Source organism: Arvicanthis niloticus, chromosome 1 (assembly GCF_011762505.2).
Source record: "Arvicanthis niloticus isolate mArvNil1 chromosome 1, mArvNil1.pat.X, whole genome shotgun sequence".
NCBI classification, from domain to species: domain Eukaryota; kingdom Metazoa; phylum Chordata; class Mammalia; order Rodentia; family Muridae; genus Arvicanthis; species Arvicanthis niloticus.
The window spans coordinates 153,438,640-153,462,559 of record NC_047658.1 but is presented as its reverse complement, the minus strand read 5'-3'; the positions used below and the strand labels follow the sequence as shown (position 1 = coordinate 153,462,559).

General features: G+C 42.0%; 1 protein-coding gene across 4 annotated transcripts; it reads left to right on the top strand.

The window, feature by feature from the left end:
* Window positions 1-6,504: 6,504 nt before the first annotated feature.
* Window positions 6,505-22,884, top strand: Pcgf6 (polycomb group ring finger 6). 4 transcript variants are annotated; one of them, XM_034489256.2, is made up of 10 exons: window positions 6,505-6,982; window positions 7,905-8,004; window positions 8,099-8,195; window positions 9,490-9,545; window positions 9,644-9,703; window positions 11,525-11,633; window positions 14,527-14,554; window positions 17,380-17,478; window positions 19,843-19,929; window positions 21,804-22,884. In XM_034489256.2, the coding sequence occupies exons 1-10, from the start codon at window positions 6,626-6,628 to the stop codon at window positions 21,858-21,860; spliced, it is 1,050 nt and encodes a 349-aa protein (XP_034345147.1). In that variant the 5' UTR covers window positions 6,505-6,625; the 3' UTR covers window positions 21,861-22,884. The 4 variants fall into 4 exon arrangements, with proteins under 4 accessions (XP_034345147.1, XP_076779963.1, XP_076779946.1 ...); XM_076923831.1 differs by having other exon boundaries at window positions 6,523-6,982; window positions 19,847-19,929; XM_076923839.1 differs by lacking the exon at window positions 17,380-17,478 and having other exon boundaries at window positions 6,525-6,982.
* The last annotated feature ends 1,036 nt before the right edge of the window (window positions 22,885-23,920 follow it).

The following is a 23,920-nucleotide window of genomic DNA, read 5'->3' as shown; positions in this document are numbered from 1 at the left end:
AAAAAAACCCTGGGAACTAGAGAGATGCCTCTCATCAGTTGAGGGCATTTACTGTTCCAGAGGACCTAAGTTTGATTCCCAGGACCAATGTTGGCCAGCTCACAACCTCCTGTAACTTTGCAGCGGCTCCTATGGTCGTTGTTCATCGTCACTCCTTGTATTAACTTCTGTCTAATTCAGTGACAAAACACCGTGACCAAAAGAAACTTGGGGAGGAAAAGATTTATTTCAACGTATAGTTTATAGTCCATCACAGAGGGAAGTCAGGGCAGGAACTCAAAGCAGGAACCTGGAATCGGGAGCTCAAGTAGAGGCCGTGCTGGAATTAAAGGTGTGTGATACCACCACCTGGGTTCAGTTTGCTTTCTTTCTTCTTCTTTTTTCTGTCTCTCTTTTTTTAACTTATATATTTATTTTATGTATGTGAGTACACTGCCTCTGTCTTCAGACACACCAGAAGCGAACATCAGATCCCACTACAGGTGGTTGTGAGCCACCCTGAGGTTGCTGGGAATTGAACTTGGGACCTCTAGTTCCCAAGAGCAGTCAGTGCTCTTAACCACTGAACCATCTTTCCAGTCCTTAGTCTGCTTTCTTACAAAACTCAGAACCAAGAGAGGCACTTCTCATAGTGGGTTAGGTCCTCCCACGTCAGTCAGTCATTAACAAAACCCCCACAGACTTCCTGCAGGTCAACCTAGCAGAGCCATTTTCTCAGATGATGTTTCCTCTTCCCAGATGATCCTGGCTTGTGTCAAAGGGACCAAAAATAAATAAAATCCAATTCAATTCGATTCAATTCAATTCAATTCTAACCACAACCTCTAGAATTTGGGTGTACTCTGCTCAGCCATAAACTACCTATTTCCTATACTAAAAACCTAGCCTTATACACTAACAAATTATAATCCATTTTATAAGAAGTACATAAAGCTGATCAGGTGTCACACACCTGTAATTCTAGAACTTGGGAGGCAGAGGCAGGAGGATTGCTGCAAGTTTGAGCCCATCTTGGGCTACACAGTGGGACGCTGGCTCAAGAAACAACAAAAACATACATAACACACAGATATAACACATAAGGAAAGCAAGTATAAAAGAAATAAAACACACTGTTACAGGCCAGGCATCGTGGCACATACCTTTAATCCCAGCACTCTGGAGACAGAGGCAGGCAGATCTCTGTGAGTTCTGGACCACATATGGGTTTACACAGCAAGTTCCAGGTTTACCAGGAGACAGCCGGGGCTGTTATACATACAAACCCTGCCTCAAAAAAACCAAACAAAACAAAACAAAACACCCCCTCCGAAAAAAAAAAAAACATCCTGTTATCGTTAGATGTCAATAAAATATAGAATTAGCTTTTTATCTGAGATAGATGCTACAATTTTTTCCATGGGTGCTTTTACAGTAAGTCAAACTTAATTTTACTGAATCTGGATTTAGAATCATGGGCATGATGCCTTTCTCTTCTATGTTTTTAAGGAGGAATTCACCCATGTTTTCTTCTACAGCAAGGCTTCTGTTTTTCTTTAGTTCACCAATCAGTTTAGATTTAATCTTGTATGTGGTATAAGCTCTGCATCTAAATGTCTTCTGCAAAGATTTTTCAGGATTTGGGGGTGTGGCTCAGTGGGAGAACAATCACCTAACATCTGCTAAGGACGTGTGAAGAGTAAGTCTCAGAGATCTACACATTCTTCCTGCCCATTAGGGAATTAGAGATTATTGACTTTTTCCCTAAAGGATGAGTTCTAAAGACCATGCCAGTGGAGAGCAGACCTGAGCTGGCATGCAGACTGGGTTCAAGGCTTTCATCGCTATATGGGGACTACAATGGTCACATTGCTCTTGGTGTTAAGTGCTCCAAGGAAGTGACCTCTGCCATCTGAGGGACCACCATTTTGGCCAAGCTTTCCATCATCCCTGTTCCTGTTGAGAGAGTCTGTTGGAGGAAGAAGAATATTGGCAAGCCCTACAGTATTCCTTGCCAGGTAACAGGCCTCTGTAGTTCTGGGCTGGTGCTGCATCTCATCCCTGTCTCAAGAGGCACTGGCATCCATCTCTGCCCCTGTGCTCAAGAAGCTCTGATGATGGCTGGTATTGAGGACTGTTACACATCATCCAGGGCTGCTCTGAGCAACTCTGCCAAGGCCACCTTTGATCCTATTTCCAAGACCCACAGCTACTTGACCTCCCACCTTTTGAAAGACACTTGTGTTTTTGAAAGAGATTTGTGTTCATCAAATCTCCTTATCAGGAATTCACTGCCCATCTTGTGAAAACCCACAGCAGAGTCTCTGTTCAGAGGACCCAGGCTCTAGCTCTGGCCACCACATAAGGGGTTTTATGCAAGAAAAATAAAGTGAATTAAATCTGGTTTTTTTTTGTTTTGTTTTTGTTTTTTTTTTTTTGTTTTTTGTTTTTTTTTAAAGTTTTTAAGGGGCCCAGCAAGATGGCTCAGCAGGTAAAGGTGCTTTGCCACCAGATGCAAGACTGATGGTCTGAGTTTGAGCCTTGGCACCCCCATGAAGAAGGAAGAAGAGAATGCTACAAAATTGTCCTGTTACCTCCTCACATTCTGTGGTAAATGCACCTCCCCCCACACACATCATGCATACATGTACACACACAAATATGCTGCTGCTGATGAGGATGATGATGATGAAAAAGAGTATTCCAGAAGCCTCCCCCCTTGGAAAGCCTGAAAATCCATCCAAGATTCAATAGCAGGCCCAGGCCTGCTGTGGTGAACTCCTTTAATACCTTCACTTGAGTTGCAGACACAGATGAAATCTCTGCATTTGAGGCCATCCTGGTCTACATAGTAAATTCTGGGCCAGCCAAGGCTGCATAACAAATCCTGGTCTCAAAAACAAAACGAAAGAAACGTAAAACCAATCATACACACACAAACAAATAACAACAAGTAACCCAACAAACACCAAAAACCAAACAGGGGCTCTCTTGCTATACAGCCAGCCTCAGTGTCTCAAAAGTCAGTTTTCCAACAATGAAACCACACACACACACACACACACACACACACACGTCATAAATCCTGTCGTTTGTACAAAGCGATGTGACAAACTGGCACAGCATGGTTCACTGCCCCAGGTACACACACGGAAACCATCAATCATTGACAGAAAATAAACACTAATGACCACAGTTCCCAGGGTTGACCAAGGGTCAATCATAGTTCTAGATTTCGTTGAAGATAGAAAACAATAAACAGTTTCTCTTGCTGTTTTAACTTTTCTCCCTAGATGCCTAACCATTTTCCCACAGCATGTTTTTTGAAAAGCCTGTGTAAGCTTTAGCGCTTTGAGATACCACACTTACCAGGACTGAGGCCCCATATACACTCTCACTTCTTTCTGGATTTTCTCTCCTGTTTGGACTTAACTCAAACAATGGGGTACAGATGTCAGGTAGAAAGGTTTATAGAATGTTCAGTGAATAACAGAGGTTATCTGTCAGTATTGTTTTTCTTTATGGTGTTTATCAGTATAAAAGAGCTACAGTTTTTATTTTTCCAGTCTGTATTTTCTTTTGTCATTTGATTTTAGAGACATGGGTGGCAAGGCAGTTTATGCCTGTGATCCCAGCAGTTGAGAGGCTGAGGCAAGGGGATTACTGAGTTCAATGCCACATAGTGACTTCCAGGTCAGCCTAGGCTGCAGAGGAATAACTTGCCTCAGAAAAAAGAAAACAGCATCGGGTGTGGTGGCACGTGACTTTAATCCTTGCATTCAAAGGCAGGCGGGTCTCTGAATTTGATGTTACCCTGGTCTACAGAGCAGGTTCCCAGGTAGCCAGAGCTACACAGAGAAACCCTGCCTCAAACAAACAAACAAACACTTAAAATATAAAAGTGCTAGTTATATGGCTCAAAATATAAAGGCATGGCTCTGGAGAGATGGCTCAGTGCTTAAGAGCACTGACTGTTCTTCCAAAGGTCCTGAGTTCAATTCCCAGCAACCACATGGTGGCTCACAACCATCTGTAATGGGATCCGATGCCCTCTTCTGATGTGTCTTAAGACAGTTACAGTGTACTCATATAAATAAAATGAATCTTTAAAAAAAATATATATATAAAGGCACTTCCTGCCTGCCAAGCCTGATACCCTGGGGTCCATACCTGGAACCCACACTGTGTAATGAGAGACCCAACTCAATCATGTCCTGTATCTTCCTGTGTTTGTTTGCACCCACACATATATACGCAGTTATAAATAAATGTCATAAGAACTGAAAAGAAAGAAAAAACTTTTCTTTGAGTTTTCTTGGTACCTTGTCAAGGGTCACATGACTTAAATGTGAGGCCTTTTTTTTAACCTGACTTCTCAATTTTATATCAATTGATCTATGTGGCAATTTTTATGTTTTATTAATTTGGTTTTTTCTTTTCCTTTTTTTAAGAGGAAGAAAGGATTTACTTTGGCTGATGGCTTCAAAAGATTTCTTTTCTTTCTTTCTTTTTTTTTTGGTTTTTTGAGACAGGGTTTCTCTGTGTAGTCCTGGCTGTCCTGGAACTCACTCTGTAGACCAGGCTGGCCTCGAACTCAGAAATCCTCCTGCCTCTGCCTCCCAAGTGCTGGGATTAAAGGCGTGCGCCACCACCGCCCGGCAAAAGATTTCTATAGTGTATGTTGGAGTATCTCTGTAGTGCCAGAAGTTTGAGACATAAGTCTTCATGTGTCATTTGAATGAGGAAGCAGAGAGTTCATTCCAGCATCAGAAGTAGATTCAAACCTGCATGCAGTTATCACCACTTTTGGGTAGGCCACACGAGCCAGAGGTTTTATAACTCTCAAAAAGGACCAGCTAGGGTCCAAGTGTTCAAACACAACCCTGTGGAGGGACATTCCATATTCAAACCATAGCATGTTCCCCTCAGTTCCCATAGGTTCCTGGGTTATCTTATAATGAAAAAAAAAATGTTTAGTCCAGCTTTAGGGAGCATCTAAATCTTTTTTGTTTGATTTTTTTTTTCAAGACAGGGTTTCTCTGTTAGGTCCTGGCTATCTTGGAACTCACTCTGTAGACCAGGCTGGCCTAGAACTCAGAGACTCTCCTACCTCTGCCTCAGAGTGCTGGGATTAAAGGCATGTGCCTTCACCGCTTGGCTCTAATTTAAAAAAAATATTTTATTTATTTTTGTTTTCCATTTTTATGTGTAGGCATGTTTTGCTTGCATACATATGTATGTTCACCATGTGCATCCCTGGTGCCCAGAGAGGACAGAAGAGGGCATCTGCAGCTAGAGTTACAGATGCATGGGAGCAGCCATTCCGGTGTTGGGAAGAGGGGCTCCTGCAGGGCCTCTCTGCAAGAGCAGCGAGGTGCTCTTAATTGTTGGAGCCATCTTTCCAGCCCAAGATGCCTCCACATTTAAAGGTCCCAGTAGTATTCAAAAGTCCAAAGACTTTCGGTACATACCTTCAGTGGGTAAAGTCCTGAGACAGTCACTTTTCTCTTCCTTTTGGAGACAGGGCTGTTGCAATGCTGCCCAGGCCGGTCTCAAATTCCTAGACTCTAATATTCTGCCTACTCAAGGCTGAAATTAATACTGCCTATTAATTTAGTCACCACACTTGGCTTATGTGGCTATTCTTATCAAAGGTGTCCACTAACTTTTTTTCTCATTTCTCAGATTTTTTTTTTTTTTTTGTGGCTATTCTGGGTCACTTGTGTGTGTGTGTGTGTGTGTGTGTGTGTGTGTGTGTGTGTTAGAAAGATAGCCTCACACAGGGTAGGCAACCCTTCCTCTACCTTTAAGATATATCTTTGGCCCAGTCATTTTATTTTTCATGTACATCCACTGCCTTTAATTGGATTTGGTATGGCTCTTATGAAATTCCACAATGACTTTTTTACTACTACTACTATTATTATATTTATCTATGTATCTATCTATGTATCTATCTATCTATGTATCTATCTATCTATGTATCTATCTAGCTATGTATCTATCTATCTAGCTATGTATCTATGTATGTATGTATCTATGTAAGTATGTATCTATCTATCCATTGGTGGTGGGGCCTTTGGCACAGGTAGAAGTTCCAACTTTCATGAATTGGTTCCCTTTTATCATGGGTATTGAACTCAGGTCGTCACGCTTGGCGGTAAATTCCTTTACCTGTTGAGCCAGCTTAGGGTTTTTGTTTGTTTGTTTGGTGAGACAAGGTCTCACTAAATAGATAGATGCCATTTAGCCACGGAAATAAAACCATAATTAGTCTTCAAAATAAAATCATCATTCCTAATTCAACATCACATGGCATCTACAGTTCAATGCTATATGAATAAACTAGTGCAAGTAAAATACTGAAACTGTAGCATTTTAGACGTTCTGAAAAGTGCACTGCAAGCTTCTACAAGAGAAACTGGGTAATCCTCCTTTAAGGCGTGGCCCGCACGCCCCGCCCCCACCTGAGCAGCTCCGCCTCACCTAGGCCGATTCTAGGTGAACCACATTTCCCATCGGCCCCTTCGGGGCGCCTGCGCCTGCGCCTGCGCACTGGTACAAAAGGGGCTCGTGCTCAACTCGCGCGCTAGCCGTCCAACTCGCCTCGCCTCGCGCTCAGCTTGCCTGGTTTCTGATCCCCGCCATGGAGGAGGCTGAGACGGACGCCACGGAAAACAAGCGCGCCTCTGAGGCCAAACTTGCCTCAGCCATGCCGCCTCCGCCTCCCATCTCTCCGCCCGCCCTCATCCCGGCGCCCGCGGCCGGTGAGGAGGGCCCGGCGTCCCTGGCCCAGGCGGGCGCTCCCGGCTGCTCTCGCTCTCGGCCCCCGGCGTTGGAGCCCGAGCGCAGCCTGGGCCGCTTGAGAGGCCGCTTCGAGGACTACGATGAAGAGTTGGAAGAGGATGAGGAGATGGAGGAGGAAGAAGAGGAGGAGGAAGAGATGAGCCACTTCTCTCTGCGTCTGGAGTCGGGACGGGCAGACTCGGAGGACGAGGAGGAGGTACCGACGACCCTGCCCGATCTGGCTGCGCCCGAGCGGCCTCAGGGACCGAGCGGGGCGCAGACCTGCGGTTGCGGTTGTCGCTGGAGCTCGCGGCACTTGAGTAGACCTCCATCCCCGCCCACCTAGGCGTGGCCTGTCTCCAGCTCCATTTATTTTGTGGAGTTGTTCTTGCAGATCACTTAGGGCACTCTGGATCCCGCTTCTTGCATTCTGTAAAGAAGTCTTTGCGTGACGTGGAGGGAGTTAAATATCTAAGGCTACCTCCCCCTCTCCCGGTCTCCGACTTTCCAAGTCAGACTGGGGCGTACTCTTTTTCTGCAGGGTGTTGAGGGGGGTTTGTTTTTTGTTTTTCCCATTAAAAAAAAAAAAAACCTAATGTGTGAAGAAGAGCATCCGGGGCATGGGGTGTAGTCCAGTAGATACAGTGTATCCTTGGCCTGCCGGACGCTCTGCGTTCGAGTCTCAGCACTGTCTACACTGTCTGTTAGACACTAGTAATACCGTTACTACCAACATTTGTGAGGCGGAGGCTACAAGTTCAGGTTATCCTTGGTAATGGGCGTGGAGGTGGGGCGCAGGCAGGTTTAGGAACAACAAACTTCGCTGTCAGTTTACTATATGCCAGAGAATTTGGCATATAGTAGGATTTGGCACCGCTTAGGAACAGTGCTTTCTTTATATTGGGTATTTTGAAGGGTTGGAAGTGCAATTAAGTGACATTGCTTATAATGAAATCTTGAGATTATGACTTAAATTGTTTTGAAATGAGGCCTTGAAGGGCCTGGGTTTGAACTCCTGGTCTCAGATGTCTCAGGTGAGTTAAGTGGGAATGTAGGCATTAGACTACCTCATCCAGCTGGTTTATGAGTTTGAGAAGGAAAAGGCTTGTATTCTAAAACTGTTACCATTGCATTTACAGCGCCTGATTAATCTTGTTGAGCTGACCCCGTACATCTTGTGTTCCATTTGCAAAGGTTACTTGATAGATGCAACTACCATTACAGAATGTCTTCATACCTGTAAGCATATAGTTCACATTTCTGAATAATATTTTAAAAAATTAAAAATGCCTTTTTTAAACAATCCTGAACTAAATGCTTTCCCTTCCACTAGTTTGTAAAAGCTGCATCGTGAGACATTTTTACTATAGCAACAGATGCCCGAAATGCAACCTAGTGGTCCACCAGACTCAGCCTCTTTATAATATAAGGTAAGGATGTGTGCATTTAAAGTGATCATCGAGGGTGCTTTCCTGAGATTTTGACATTGTATAGTCAGGAGTAAATCCTTTGAATGCTGTCAAAGTGAGAAGAAAGGGAACTGTATTGGAAGTGTGTAGAGCACGTACTTCAAGGCGTGGTGAGATCTGCTTAGAAGCAAAACTCAAGTCTGTAGACCAGGCTGGCTTTAAACTCGGATCCACATGCCTTTGCTTCCCAAGTCTGTGGTTAAAGGAGTATAGCACAGTGCCCAGCTGCAGTAGGTTTTTTGTGGATTTTTTTTTTTTTTTTAATTTTTATGTGTGCATGTGTACTCCATGTGTACTTGGGGCTTTTGGAGGTCAGGAGAGCATTGGATCCCCTGGAACTGGAGTTACAGATGGTTGTAAGCTGATATGTGGGTGATGGGAATAGAACCTAGGTCTTTTGGAAGAGCACAGTGCTCCTCCATCTCTCCAGCTGAGATGGTACATGACAGTTAAAACGTGGCCTCTGTCTTCAAGCTCACGTTCTTACCAAGTGTACAAGACCAGGTAACAATTAGTGAACTGCTCAAGAGTCTATTGAATACTTCTGTTGTTTCTGAGACAGGGTTTTTCTGCATAGCCCTGGCTGTCCTAGAACTTTCTTTGTAGACCAGGCTGGCCTCAGATCCACCTGCCTCAGCCTTACGAGTGCTGGGATTAAAGGCATGCTCCACTACCACCCAGTGAACTTAAAATTACATATAATTCCTTGGTTTTCTGAGATGAAGTATATTTTAGGCACAGTGAGTAATGATTTGCTCTGTTGAATCAAGATGTCTGGCTTCTAAACACGTTGATGGTAGCTTTCATGCCTTTTTTTTTTTTTTTTTTTTTTTAAGTTTTATTTATTTTATGTATGTTAGTACACTATCACTGTCTTCAGACACACCAGAAGTCATTGGATCCTACTAAAGATGGTTGTGAGCCACCACGTGGTTGCTGGGACTCAGAACCTCTGGAAGAGCAGAGCAGTCAGCGCTCTTAACCACTGAGCCATCTCTCCAGCCCAGCTTTCACACCTTTAATTCCAGCACTTGAGAGGCAGAGGCAGGTAGATAGATCTCTGTGAATTTGAGGCCAGCCTGGTCTACAGAGGGAGTTTCAGGACAGAGAAACCCTGTCTTGAAAAGCCAACAAACAAACAAACCCAACAAGAAAAGAAAAAAGATGTCTGCTCCTGAGGGAAAGTAGTGAATTCATTTTGTACCTAAATTCATTTTTTTGAATTCTGAGATATTCTCCATCCTTCTTTTATTAGATTGGACCGGCAGTTACAAGACATAGTATACAAATTAGTGATCAATCTAGAGGAAAGTAAGTTTCTTTTATTTCATAGTTGTGAATCTCAAAGTCTTCGACTCTGTTAGTTACATTATAAGTGTAATTTAGTCTGTGTTTTATCATTTTTTTAGGAGAAAAAAAGCAAATGCATGACTTCTATAAAGAAAGAGGTCTAGAAGTCCCTAAGCCTGGTAAGTTTGGATGTGTTCTGTACCGCATTCACAGATTAAAGAACAAAACTGTTGTTGAGGTGCTGTCCTCATTCCTGGTCTGTCAGGTGATACAGTAGACCTGGTAGAGGCCACCTGGGGGAGAAGAGGTTTAGTTAGCTCACAGCTCAGGTTACATCACATTGCAGGAAATCAGGGCAGTGAGAACCTAGAGCTGTTAGTATCAGTGCACCAGAGAAATTGCTTACTGCCTGCCTTCCTACTGCCCAAGTCACTGTCTCTTCCCATACAGTCTAAGACTCAAACCCAGGAAATGCCACTGCCCACTTTTAGGGTAGGTCTTCCCAGGCAGATTAACATAATAAAAAAAAAAATTCCTTACTGGCCAGCTCACAATCCCTCCTTAAGACTCTTCCCTGGGGATTCTCAGTTATCTCAAGTGGAATAAAAATGAAAACAACTATCACAGGTGCTTTTGGGGAATACCTAGTTATATTATCGGAAGAGAAAGATTTTGAAGGTAATGCTTCAGTATAACCTAAGTAATAATTTGTAAGAATTAAGAGGACTGATTGGGTATAGTAGTTCAAGCCTGTAATCTCAGCACTCAGGAAACTGAGTTAGAAGGATTGCTGTGAGTTCAAGGCCAGCCTGGGCAACATAATGAGACACTTTATTTAAGTGTGTGTGTGCGCGTGTGTGTGTGCGCGTGTGCGTGTGTGTGTGTGTGTGTGTGTGTGTGCGCGTGTGTGTGCGCGTGCGTGCGTGCGTGCGTGTGTGTGCGCGTGTGTGCGTGCGTGTGTGTGCGCGCGTGTGCGTGCGCGTGTGTGTGCGTGCGTGTGCGTGCGCGTGCGTGTGTGTTCTCTCTCTCTCTCTCTCTCTCTCTCTCTCTCTCTCTCTCTCTCTCTCTCTCTCTCTCTCTCTCTCTCTCTCTCTCTCTCCAGACAACAGATTGGGTTGCTAGAGTTTGTGAATTTGTTCCTAACACTGCTACTTTATTGGGTTAGGTGACTTTAACAAACATCTATAAAATAAAGGTGAATATTGACATTATTAAACAAACACATCTCTTTGAGACAAGGCATCTCTGTGTAGCCTGGGCTGTCCTGGAACTTGCTCTGTAGACCAGGCTGGCCTCAAACTCACTAAGATCTACCTGCCCTGTTAATACCAGTAATTTTACTAATGCTGGGCACAAAGTAACTTTTATGTTTAATAGCAACATGGAACTCTGGTAGATTTGGGTTTAAATCGTGGTTTTTCTGTTACTTTGTGACCTTAGGCAAATTGCTTACTAAGGCTCAGTTTCTTTATCAGTTTTTTTTTTTTTTTTTTTTTTTGTAAGTGTAGCTGTAGGACATTCATGAGGATTAAATTAGAGTGTGTGTAATGTGCTAACTTCAGTAATTGTACTTGGTATCTGTAAAGTGTTATCTGTAAGTGCTGTACTGTTTTAATGCACTCTCTGTGGCCCTGGTAAATGCCTTCTATCATGGAGTGGTCCCTTAACCTGTAACTAATTATTTTGTATTTATTTACAGAGAGACTATTCATGTACATATGTGTTTGTACTTTTTTTTACACAGATAGCCACTTGGCACAACTCCCTCACCTCACCATGTGCGTCCTAGGGGAGAGACTCAGAGGCTTGGCAACAAGCACCTTTACCACTTGAAAATCATTGATTTTTGACAGATTAGCTTATATTTTTAAGAAAAAAGACTTGATCAGGGCTTGATAATTTAGTCAGTAGTTGTAATACTTGTGTGATTCATTCCTTAAAGATCTTAATTTGTGAAAATTTTAATCCTGCATCAGCTTCTTTGTTTCCATCTCAAATAGCTGTTCCACAGCCAGTCCCTTCAAGCAAAGGAAGAACTAAGAAAGTCCTCGAGTCAGTGTTTCGTATTCCGCCTGAACTTGATATGTCTTTATTACTTGAGTTCATTGGGTGAGTGACCTAAAAAATTTATCATTTGCTTAATTTTGGCATTTTGAAGCAAGGTTTTACATTGTAGCCTAGGCTAGCCTGGTTTGGCATGCACTTTGTAAACCACCATGCTGAACCTCATTACCTTTTGGAGCTGGAGAGACTGCCCAGTGGTTAGGAACACTTGCTGTTCTTGCAGAGGACATGGTTGTTTAGTTCCCAGTCGTGTCATATGGCTCACAACTCATTTCAGAGGGTCTGGCATCATCTTCAAGCCTTCTCAGATGCCTGCGGGGTGCATATATCCAGGACACACACATTAATAAGTAAATACATTTTACTTTTAGTTTTTTTGTATATGAATGTTTTACCTGCATGTATGTTTGTACCATGTAAATGCCTGATGCCAAGGAGATCAGAGAAGGGTGTTGGATCCCTTGTAACTAGTTACGGACATCTGTGAGCTGCTCTATGGGTGCTGGAAACCTGCATCCTCTGCAAGAGCAACAAGTACTTTTAACTGCTGAGCTATTTAATTCTTTTTCTTTAAAGAAAGAAAATTGTCTTTTAGCTTTAAAGTCGTGACTTTTCTTCTTGAAACAGTTTCTTTAGCCCATAATTGCCTGAAACTTTTGTTTTTTTCAAGACAGGATTTTTTTGTGCGTGTGTAGCCCAGGCTGTCCTGGAACTCACTCTGTAGACCAGGCTAGCCTACCTGAGATTAAAGTTATATGCCACCATAGCCAGACTTGGAATTTCTTTGTAGTTAGCTCACCTTAAATTCTAGATCCCCATGCCTGAGGACTTCCCAAATGTGCAAGCTTGTGCCACCAGGCCTCGAAAATAAAAACTAAGTCCAAAAGTTATGAAAATAGTAAATTATAGAATATTTAAGATTGAAAAAATGTTTAGCCGGGCAGTGGTGGCGCACGCCTTTAATCCCAGCACTTGGGAGGCAGAGGCAGGCAGATTTCTGAGTTCAAGGCCAGCCTTGTCTACAGAGTGAGTTCCAGGACAGCCAGGGCTACACAGAGAAACGCTGTCTCGAAAAACAAAACAAAACAAAATGTTTAATATACATAGTAACCACTGGTATCCTTATCTCACACAGAATCCCAACATGGAGGATCTCTGCATTCAAGGCTGGCCTCTGCTGTAGAGCAAGGACGGCCCTGCCTGCTTTTGCTCTCTCATCCCCTAAAAGGAAAACCTGACCAAAACCATTCATGATAGAACAAATCCAACCAAGAAACAAAGCCTTTGGATAATCTAAACATTAGAGTCTCATCTATACCAAACCCATGTGGTTGGTGGGATGGTCTGGGCACTGCCCATCCTTACGGAGACAGTGTGAAAGACTGCCAAAGCCGTCTCCCATGCTGGCATCTTGTGGGTGGCAGGGCTGGTGTCTTTGGCTGACAGTTTCTAGCTGTAACACACATGTGACCTCATGGCCTCAGAACATGGTGCCTAATCTAGACAGAGACACTACAGCCTAGGCAGGCAGCTTGACCGGTGGCTGTTTTTAAATAATTACTACAACACAGAACCGCTATTAATGTAGCGCAAGCCTTGACTATATGATGGCTTGCTCTCCTCCCTTGGGTTTAGTAGCTGCTCCTCAGAGAGTAGTCAGAGAGTAGTTACATTCATCCTTTTGCAGCTTCTCATTGGTTACTGAAGGGAGGCTCAGGAGTTCTTGATTAGGTGCAAGGCAGCCAGGGGCAGGTCTTTTTTTCTCTTCTTTTTTTGTAGTTTAAAATTAGACTGGGCATGGTGGCACTTGCTTTTAGTTCCAAGCCAGCTAGGGCTACATAGGAGACCCTGTCTCATAAAATAAATCTGCTCCCCTCCCTGTTTAGGAGCTGAAGTATGGAGAGTTTAAAATACTGGATTAAACTGCCTTGTTTTCCCACTAGGTGGCAGAAGTGACAGTTATATTTCTTCCCAAAGATTTAAGTAACCATGTTTTAAAAATTAAAAAAAAGTCCAGGCGTAGGAACTAATTCAGACTGCAATAAACAGAATCCAAGATTTCTTCTTCCTCAGCACCTCAATACTTGTTATTTTCCTGATATCATCAGGATTAAATATATGTATTGATATCTCATCAAAAAAAAAAAAAAAAAAAAAGGGCCAGGTGTAGGGGAGGCAGAGGCAAGCAGAGCCCTGTGAGTTTGAGGCTAGTCTAGTTTAAATGTGAAGTTCCAGGACAGCCAGACTAATCCAGAGACTCAGTCTCACTTCACCCTTCAAAAGAAAAAAGAAAAAAAAAAGGCTGTTGTGGTAGCACAGCCTTAAAAAACCCAGCATTCAAGAGGTGAAGGCAGGAGAGTCAGGATTCGAAATCAGCCCCAACTACTTAATGAGTTTCAAGCAAGCCTGAGACACATGAGCTCCTGTCTCAAACCGAATTTTAAAATTCGGCAGTGGACAGCTCGGTAGGGAGAGGAATGGGCAGTGGGCAGCTTGGCAGGGAGAGGAATGGGCAATGGAGAGCTTGGCAGGAATGCTGCCCAGCTTGTCTACCGAATTAGATCCCAGGAACTTAGGATGGAAGGAGAGAACTGACTTCTGCATGTTGTCCTCTGACAGCCACAGGAGCAGCAGTGTGGCCATCATTGTAAATAAATAGATGTGGAAAAGTTTGTAGCTGGTCAAGGTGGCAGGCACACGCCTTTAATTACACCACTTGGGACGCAAAGCAAATGAATCTGAGTTTGAGATCAGCCTGGTCTACAGAGTGAATTCCAGGACGTACAGAAAACCTGTCTTCAAAACATATACACACAAACCAAACAAACACATTTTTTTCTGAGTTAAATGAATTGCTTCATAAGAAATTATTTTTGTTTTATGATTAAGCATGTAATTTAAAGTATTAAGTTTTGATTAACTTTTTCTTTATTTTCAGTGCTAATGAAGATACAGGACATTTTAAGGTATTTCATTTTTTGTTTTCTTTATAAGAGGATGTTGTAGATATAAATTCCGAATCAGATTAGCAACCAAGTAGAAATTATCTTCAATTAAAATATAAATGTTTGACAAGTAAGTTATTGAAATTCAACAGTAATACTATATTGGTTTCTCAGGTAAGAAACATTAAGTAGGGACTTGTTACTCAAACATGTAAAGTAAGGAACATAATTTACAAAGCCAAATCTGTGTTGGTTGGTAATTTATTTTTTTTATATTTTAGTTTTTGGAGAAAGGTCCCTGCTGGCCTTGAACTTTTATAGCCATGGATGACTTTGAATTCCTGATCCTCTTGCCTCTACCTTCTAAGTGCTAGGACTACAAGCATGTACCATAGGCCTGATTTTAATGTGGTAATTTAAAAAAATTCTAAGGGTCAGATGTGGTATAACTTTGTATTCTTACCACTCTGGAGGCTGAAGCAAGAGGAGGCCAGCTTGGGCTATTGTGTTGTAGTAAGACCCAGCTAAAAAAAAACCAATCCAAAGTGTCTTTTGTGTAGTTGGTGCTTAGAGTTTAACATGAATTTAAACTTGTGTATTTAACATTTTTGGCTGAAGTTAACCTGCCTTAACTTGTCACTTCAAGCATTCACTGAGATTTGATGTAAGAGCTACTTTGTATTATACTTTGTCAGTTGTTGAGAAATAGTAAGCTAGAGACACCCACAAAAGTAAGATCTCTGTGATGTATCTCTGTAATATAGACTTACTCTTATTAAGGAAAGGTCGGGGTTATTTTGTTTGTTGTATCTTATTTCTAGAGTTCTAAGGGAAAACCCATGGCTGTAGAAGTCCCAACACAAGGCTCAGCTACCCATCCCATTGTGACATTTAAAGAGATGAGTAGTTGAAACAATATTTACTTGCCTGGCATGCATGAGGCTCTAGGTTCATAAATGGAGTGTGGTGCATATTCTATGAGCCCAGCACTCGTGAGCTACATATCAAGTTTAAGATAAGAGACATAAGACTCTGAAAAAAAATATTGATGAAAAATATTAAAAAGAGGTTTAAATCTCAGCACTTGGGAGGCAGAGGCAGGCGGATTTCTGAGTTCGAGGCTAGCCTGATCTACAGAGTGAGTTCCAGGACAGCCAGGGCTACACAGAGAAACTCTGTCTCGAAAAACAAACAAACAAACAAAAAAGAGGTTTACTCAGTATTACCACATTAGGAAGAGGAACAGATAAAGAGATTCCATAACTCAAGTCTGTCTTCAGGTCATTGGCATAGTTTTTTTGTGGTGGTGGTGGTTGTTTGTCTTTTTGAAACAGGTTCTGATTCTGTAGCACAGGCTAACCAGGAATTCACATATCCTCATCTGGCCTTGAATCCATGGCAGTCTGCCTGCCTTGGTCTCTGAGTGCCAGGATTATATGTTTGCGTCACCATGCCTTGCAGCTTTTGATTTAAATAGAAGAACAGCTGGGGCAGGAGGCAGCAAGTACATACAATGAAGTTTTGGTCAAATTGTGAGCTGGTAGATCATTATCTTCTGGCTCTTCAAGGTGGTTCAGAGAAGTTGTAATTGCTTGAGGAGACAGTTCAGTTCTCTTGAGATGATTCTTTCTGGCTGAAGATGTTCTCACAGTGAGGTGATCTGTCTGAGGCTCTGTTGTATCTAGAAATCTAAGGTGACTGTCCTTTTATTAGAGACCGTCAGATGCTTTTGGGGATTCTGGAACAGGATATTATAAAAGATGGCAGCAAGGGACAAGAGAGATGGCTCAGCAGTCAAGAGCCCATAGTGCTCTTGCCAAAGAGTTAAGTTTGGTTCCCAACATCCACATGGTGTTCACAACTGTAGCTTAAGCCACCGGGGACTAGATTCTTCTCATTTTTAAATTTAAAAAGAAAAACTTTTCTCTCTCTCTCTCTCTCCCTCTCCCTTCCCCTCCTCTCTTTTCCTTCCCTTCCTCTCCCCTCCCCTCCCCTTTCCTCTCCTCTTCTCTTTTTCCTTCCCCTTCTCGATCGCTCTCCTCTTTTTTTCTTTTTGGAAATAGGCCCAAGGCTTAAGCTGTCCTTAGCTCATAACAATTTTCAACCCCTAGAGTACTGGGATCACAGGTGTGAGCCACCATGCCTTGCTTTTAAAAAAAGAAAAAAATGTTTCTCACTATGTGTCCAGACTGTTTCAGCTCCTAGACTTAAGTAAACCCCCTGCCTCAGTTTCTCAAGTAATTGGAACTCCAGACATGTACTACCTTGCTGTTGGGGTAGCACTCAAGAGATCCTCTTGTGTTGCTTCTTCCAAGTATTTGGATGCCAGCCATCAGCTCAGGCTGATCTTGATCTTACAATCCTCCTGCCTCCACCTTTCAAGGGTTAGGATTTCAAGCATGTACAGTTGTACCAAACGTTTTGTTTTACATGAGCTTTAACATTAACTAACAAGCCTTTCTATTTAAAAAATTGTTGGTATTTATCTATAAGATTTTCAGAATTGGGCTGGAGAGATGGCTCAGTGGTTAAGAGCATTAACTGCTCTTGCAGAGGTCCTGAGTTCAATTCCCAGTAACCACATGGTGGCTCACAACCATCTGTAATGAGGTCCTATGCGCTTTTCTGGTGTGTCTAAAGAGAGCAATGGTGAATACAATAAATAAATAAATAAATAAATAAATAAATAAATAAATCTTAAAAAAAGATCTTCAGAATTTTACTTTTTCTTTGGACTACAAATTGACTCATTCATAAAATCATCTTTGTTTTAAAATTTGCTTTAAAACTTGTACATTTTATGTATGTTTATATTTACATAATCTGAAAAGTCTTTATTTTTGTAGCCATTAGAAAAGAAGTTTGTACGTGTTTCAGGAGAAGCAACTATTGGACATGTAGAAAAATTTCTTAGAAGAAAAATGGGTCTTGATCCAGCTTGTCAGGTACAGTACAAGTGTGTAGAAGGAAAGGTGAGGTTGCACGACCATCTCAGAATGGTCTCTGGAGTGTGGAGTGGCTTTTTTATGATGTTGTAGATACTATGACTGTTAATGGAATGTTGATACATTGTGATTCACACCTCCAACTCCAGTCACATCTGAGTTCCTCTTTGTCTTAGTTCCTCTAAGGAACAAAACTGATGTAATGAATACATATACAATGTACATATTAGATATGCATATAATCTATAAAAGAAAGATTTATTAGAAGGCTTTACAGGCTGTGGTCCAATTAGTCTTAACAATGGCTGTCTCCTGTTGCAAAGGTCAAGAATCTGGTATATGTTTAGCCCTCGAGGGTAAGACAACTAAGACCAGTGCAGTAGTACCTCAGCCGCAGGGTAGGTGAACTTGCCAGTGAGATAGGCTACCATCAGAATCTGTGACCCTGTTTAGGCTGGAGCTTCTGACCTCACATGATCCAATTAAGAAAATAAACTACCTGGTTTTAGTTGATTCTAGATGTATTCAGTTGATAGCCAAGATTAGCCATCAGTCACATTTCCTATTGCATTGATGACCATGTCTTGATTCCAGGGGAAACTAGAGCTGTGGGAAATACTAGCAGGTTTCTAGGCCTAGATTCTAGATCTTTGCAGTTGGTAGTGGATCTAGAGATTACTGAAAGACATCCGTGCAAGTGTAACATGGAAACTTGAATACTTAGAAAATTGAAATACACCGGGCGGTGGTGGCGCACACCTTTAATCCCAGCACTTGGGAGGCAGAGGCAGGTGGATTTCTGAGTTCGAGGCCAGCCTGGTCTACAGAGTGAGTTCCAGGACAGCCAGGACTACACGGAGAAACCCTGTCTCGAAAAACCAAAAAAAAAAAAAAAGAAAGAAAAAAAAAAAAAGAAAATTGAAATAATTAATCCAGACCCTATTAGCTTTTTAAGGATTGAAAAACATGTCTTCTACTTCTATAGTATTTTCTTATTTGTAAATTAGAAAACATCAAACCTTGTATGTTACTAAAAATCAAGATAAATGGGTGTGAGCTACCATGTGGATGCTGGGATTGAACCTGGGCCCTTTGAAAGAGCAGCTACTGCCTTTAATTGCTGAGCTGTGTCTCCAGCCCATTGTTTTTCTGTTTTTTGTTTGTTTTGAGACAGGACTTCCTGTGTATGCATGGCTAGCACATGACACAGAGAAGTCCACCTGCTTCTACCTCCTCCCCAGGTGCTGAGATTAAAGGCCTATGACGCTAAGGCTGGCTGGCTTGTTTGTTAGTTAGGGTCTCAATATGTATCTTAGACTGGCCTTGAGTTTGTGGCTGTATTTCTGCCTCAGCTGTTTTGTTTTGTTTCGTTTCGAGACAGGGTTTCTCTGTGTAGTCCTGGCTGTCCTGGAACTCACTCTGTAGACCAGGCTGGCCTCGAACTCAGAAATCCACCTGCCTCTGCCTCCCAAGTGCTGGGATTAAAGGCGTGCGCCACCACTGCCTGGAGCCTCAGCTTCTTATATGCTGCTGGGTTTATAGGTATATGACATAATGTTTGTCTCCTAGACTTTTTCAAAGTTTTATTTTTATTTATTTAAAAATTTATATATATTAATATTTCATCCACATGTGTACCATACATATGCATTCTGCTTATATTGTCTATGTAGGTCTGTGTAGTAGAGGGCATTGGCTCCCTTGAAACTGGAGTTAAGGATGGTTGGTTGTAAGCCACTGTATGAGTGCTGGAGTTAAACCCAGGTACTCTGACTGGCTATGACATAGCCATTTTATCCTAGCACTCAGGAGGCAGAGACAGGCAGTTTGAGGTTTGCCTAGTCTCCAGAGTTCCAGGACAGCCTGTCTTGAAAAACCAAAACCAAGCAATTAAAAAATTCAGGTACTAGAAGAGTGGCAAGTGCTCTTAATCACTGAGTCATCTTCTAGTCCCCCACAGTTTTATTTTAAGAGAATCTTGGAACATTGCCAACCTAGCTTCCAACTCTTGATCCTCTTCTTGCCTAAGTCCTCTGAGTGGGGACCAATGCCATATGCTACCACGCCTATCTCAGAAACTTTGCTTGATAATGTTTTATTAGAAGAGTTTGACAGACAGGTAGAACTTGATTCAGATCCTCAGCAAAAGCCAGGCCTAGGGGCCACAGATAGATGGATTCTCTGAGCTTACTGGCCATCAAGCCTCAGCAGTGAGTGAGTGCCACGCCCCGTGAAATAGGTTAGAAAGTGATCGAGGTTTTAAGAAGTCTCCTATAGAATATAATCTTGAAGTAATCATGCTAATTTTCCGCTTTGTGCGTTTTCAAGCAGGAAAGTGATCTGATAACAGATTGTTTTCCGTAGGTAGATATCATCTGTGGGGATCACTTATTGGAGCGGTACCAAACTCTACGGGAAATCCGACGTGCAATAGGTGATGCAGCAATGCAGGTAGGTACTTATCAGGCTTCTTCAGAACACATAGACCGAATTATAAAAGTTCTGTGTCAGGAGAGCTGAAGAGATGGCCCAGGGATTAGGAGTCTGCCTGCTTTTGTAGAGGACCTAGGGTTGAGGTTGAAGAGACTGTGTCAAACAAAAATAAAGATTCATAAGCAAGCAAAAACCTTTGGATTTATTATTCAAGAGTGGAAACAGCTGATCTTGCTTTATAACAGCTGTTTTTGCTGGCCGTGGTGGCTCACACACACCATCACACCGGAGGCAGAAGCAGGAGGATCTGGAGTTTAAGGCCATCCTTGACTATATAGCTAGTCTGAGACCTGCTGAGCTATTTGAGACACTGTCTGAAAAAAAAAAAAAAAAGTGCAAACCCACAACTCAAAGTTAATACACTTTCAAAATTCCTGACTGGTTCTCTTGCGATGAATTAATTCATTTGTGGGGTTGTGTAAGGTTAGTTAGATGACAGTCTGCAAGGAAGAAGCAAAATATATAAAATGCATTTTCATCAAATAGGTGTTACAAGGTTTTATTACAATAGTAAGCTGCATATGTGAAATAAACGTTCTCTTTCTCCCTCCCTATCTCCCTACCTTCCCTTGCCCCCTCTCTGTCTTCTTCAAGACAAGGTTTTTCTGTGTAGCCTGGCTGTCCTGGACTTGCTCTGTTGATCAGACTGGCCTTGAACTCACAGAAACCCGTATGCTTCTGCCTCCCAAGTGCTAGAATGAAAGTTGTGTGCCCATCCTCTGTTGAATCTTACTATGTAGCTCTGAGTGTCCTAGAAAACTGTGTAGACCAGGCTGGCCTCAAACTCATAGAGATCTGCCTGTCTGCTTCAGCCAGTTCCCAAGTGCTAGGGTCAAAGTCGTGCACCACCACTCCCATCCCAACATTTTATTTCTTGAACAGATTTGATGGAAATTGAGTCTTTTTAAGATAGACTTAGTATTCAGTCAGTTTGTTAAATAGTCTGTGGACAAAGAAAATTCTTTTCTCAGTTGCTTTTGGTTATAAATGCATGCCTCTAGTTACCTATGATTATATGAAAGTCAACACATTGACCTGTTCGGGGTGAGTCACCTGTGATTGAGCTGTTCAGGAGGCTGGGACAAAAGAAATATTTCAGCTCAGACATTTTTCACCATCTCAAAAAGGAACTAAGAATCTGGAGAGATGGCTCAGCGGTGAGGAGCATGTACTGCCCTTGTACAGAGTTTGGTTCATAGCATCCATGTTAGGCAGCTCAGAACTTCCTGCACCTCCAGCTCCAGGGGAGCGATTACACCTTCTCTTCTAAGTCTTAAGAGAAAAGGAGATGGGAGGCCTCATGCTGCATGCCTGTAATCTCAGCAGTTGTGTGAGTATAAGGCCAGCCTGAGCCATATAGTAAGATTCTGTCTTAATAAAAGAAAGAAGCTGGGCGGTGGTGGCGCACGCCTTTAATCCCAGCACTTGGGAGGCAGAGGCAGGCGGATTTCTGAGTTTGAGGCCAGCCTGGTCTACAGAGTGAGTTCCAGGACAGCCAGGGCTACACAGAGAAACCCTGTCTCGAAAAACCAAAAAAAAAAAAAAAAAAGAAAAGAAAAGAAAAGAAAGAAAAGCAGGGGATTGGGCGTTTGTGGGTTGGGTTCAGGATAAAAAGAAAGTGGAAAAAAAAGGGAAAAAATACATTGATAAGGAGTTTTTGGTGATGTCAATAAAAAGAAGGTATATATATATCTTATACTCTATTTTTTTTTCATTAAAGAATTTCTCATTACTGTTAGATTATGAAAAATAAGCCAATTTTGGTTTGATCATACATAATACATAACTAATTTTCAAAGAACTATAAAATAATCTCTTTTCTCCCTTTTCAGGATGGTCTGCTTGTTCTTCATTATGGTCTTGTGGTTTCTCCTTTGAAAATAACTTGAAGATACAAGGGTATACGAGAAACACAGTAAGGAGGCTTCGGCGGATCTGCATCACACCAAAGATTGTCACAAAGCATGTAACCACCACCACTTTATGCTGTTAAGAGCTAGCTTCTGTTTCAGCACCAGAACCCTAGCATTATGTGTACAACTTGAAACAATAGAATGTATTTGCTACACTAAAGACTATGTAAAAAACATTCATAACTCAGGGGAAAAACTGAAAACACTGAATTTCCAAATTCCTTGTGATTCCAAATATGAGGAAGTTGCTGGTTGCTTCCCATCTTTGTGTTACGTTGGTTGTTTTCCCAAAACTGGGATTCTGCCTTCTAACTGCATGGGTTGGGTGGGAATCCTTCAGAACAGTTTTGCTTTGAATTCAAAGCCAGTCTGTTAAACCTCGGGGTGCGCTTAGCACCAAAACTACTGGCCACTTATATGTTCCTGTCCTATTCTGGACTTAAAAAAATTTTCCGATGATACTACTAAAGCACTGTTACTCAGCTCTGAGACTGGAGAGACTCTCCTGTTAGAAATGGCTCTTCTTAACATCCCTTAATATGAGGTGCTTCTTTATGATGGTTTATTTGCATATATCAGTGCCACTGGGACAGGTGTCACAAAATTCCCTCAGTGTGGCTGTTGATAATGGCACTGATTGTAACAGTAGCAAAACTTTCAGGTGAATTACCAGAAGTTTACAGAACCCTATTGTTTCCTCAGTCACTTAGATTATCTGGTTCTGTGTTTAATGGTTTTGTTTTCTAGTCATTTGGTTAAAGAATCAGAGTCTTTGAGAACCTTGCTTTCACAAAGACTTAATTGTAAACATTATTTTGCCTAAAATTAGCATTCTGATGCTTTCTAAAATAAATATTTTATAGACTTATTTCATAGCAAAATTTCCAAATCTGTACAGAAATTTAAGAAATTAGACTTACATTGGCGACTGTTTTTGTAAAGAATTTATGAATTGTACATAAATCTCTTCTGACATTTAATAAAAATTTATTTTAGCCAATTTCGGGGTGTGTTGACATTCTTTGTTTTCTTGTGTGTATGCCATAGTTCTAAGGGAGGAGAATAAGAGTCAGTTCTGCCTTCCACCATGTGGGTCCTGGGTCCAAGCTCAGGTAGCTTAGTGGCAAATACCCACCGAACCATGATTGGATTGTATAAAACAAAGCACTTAAAAGTCAGGGTGTCTGAATTAAATTACACGGCTATAAATAGGTGTTACCCTGTGTCTTCGCACTCACTGGTGCTGTGTTGTGCTCTTTGGCTGTTGCTGACTGTGGGTAACTACAGAACTCACTGCCACTTCAGCATCTCTCTTACTGATGATGACTAATGCCACCATCTACTCAGGGACTTCCAAGGCCATCCTCAGGTTCAGGGAGTGACTGGAAGGGCTTGTAGAACTCAAAGCTTTTACAACTAGAGTTCTCAAAGCCAGAGGATACAAATGAAAATCAGCAAGGGGAGCAGAGGTGTTTCTTGGCTTGAAGAGAACTTGATGTAAATTTCTGGTTGTTGTATTCCAGTTGTCATGCAGGGACGGTGTTTAATTCTTAGATACTGGTGTGAGGATGTTTTGCTGACAAGGTCACCATAGTTAGTATTCAGTCTTGTTGGGAGCCAAGTAGGCACGCAGTGCACTGTGGCTAATTACTCAGACCCCTAGAACCTGCCTACAAGTTAAGTTTACATTGTTAGCACAAACTTTATGATATAGCCCCAAATCTCAGGTGTACACAGATAATCAAAGTCTGATGAATTAACCCTTTATTGGGTAATATCACATACAAGAAATCCTGATTTGTGGGGGCCAGAGAGATTGCTCAGTGGGTAGTGTCACCTAGCCTAGCCTGACGACTTGAGTTTGAATCTGGAGTCAAATGGTAGAAGGAGAGAGCCAGTCCTACAAATATTCCTGATCTCCACTTGTTTGCCATGTTACACTCCCATACACATACACAAAGTAGAAAAAAAGCTAACAGGTATGGGCGTGTATGTCAGAAGTCACTCAGCTAGTTTTCCTCAGGAGCTGTTCCTGT

What these genes read in the sequence shown, in the direction of transcription:
- Pcgf6 (XM_034489256.2), top strand. Translation starts at nt 6,626, where the DNA reads ATGGAGGAGGCTGAGACGGACGCCACGGAAAACAAGCGCGCCTCTGAG. An exon ending in TCTAGAAGTCCCTAAGCCTG is followed by an intron (nt 9,704 to 11,524) that starts GTAAGTTTGGAT and finishes CATCTCAAATAG; the next exon opens with CTGTTCCACAGCCAGTCCCT. An exon ending in TTATTACTTGAGTTCATTGG is followed by an intron (nt 11,634 to 14,526) that starts GTGAGTGACCTA and finishes CTTTATTTTCAG; the next exon opens with TGCTAATGAAGATACAGGAC.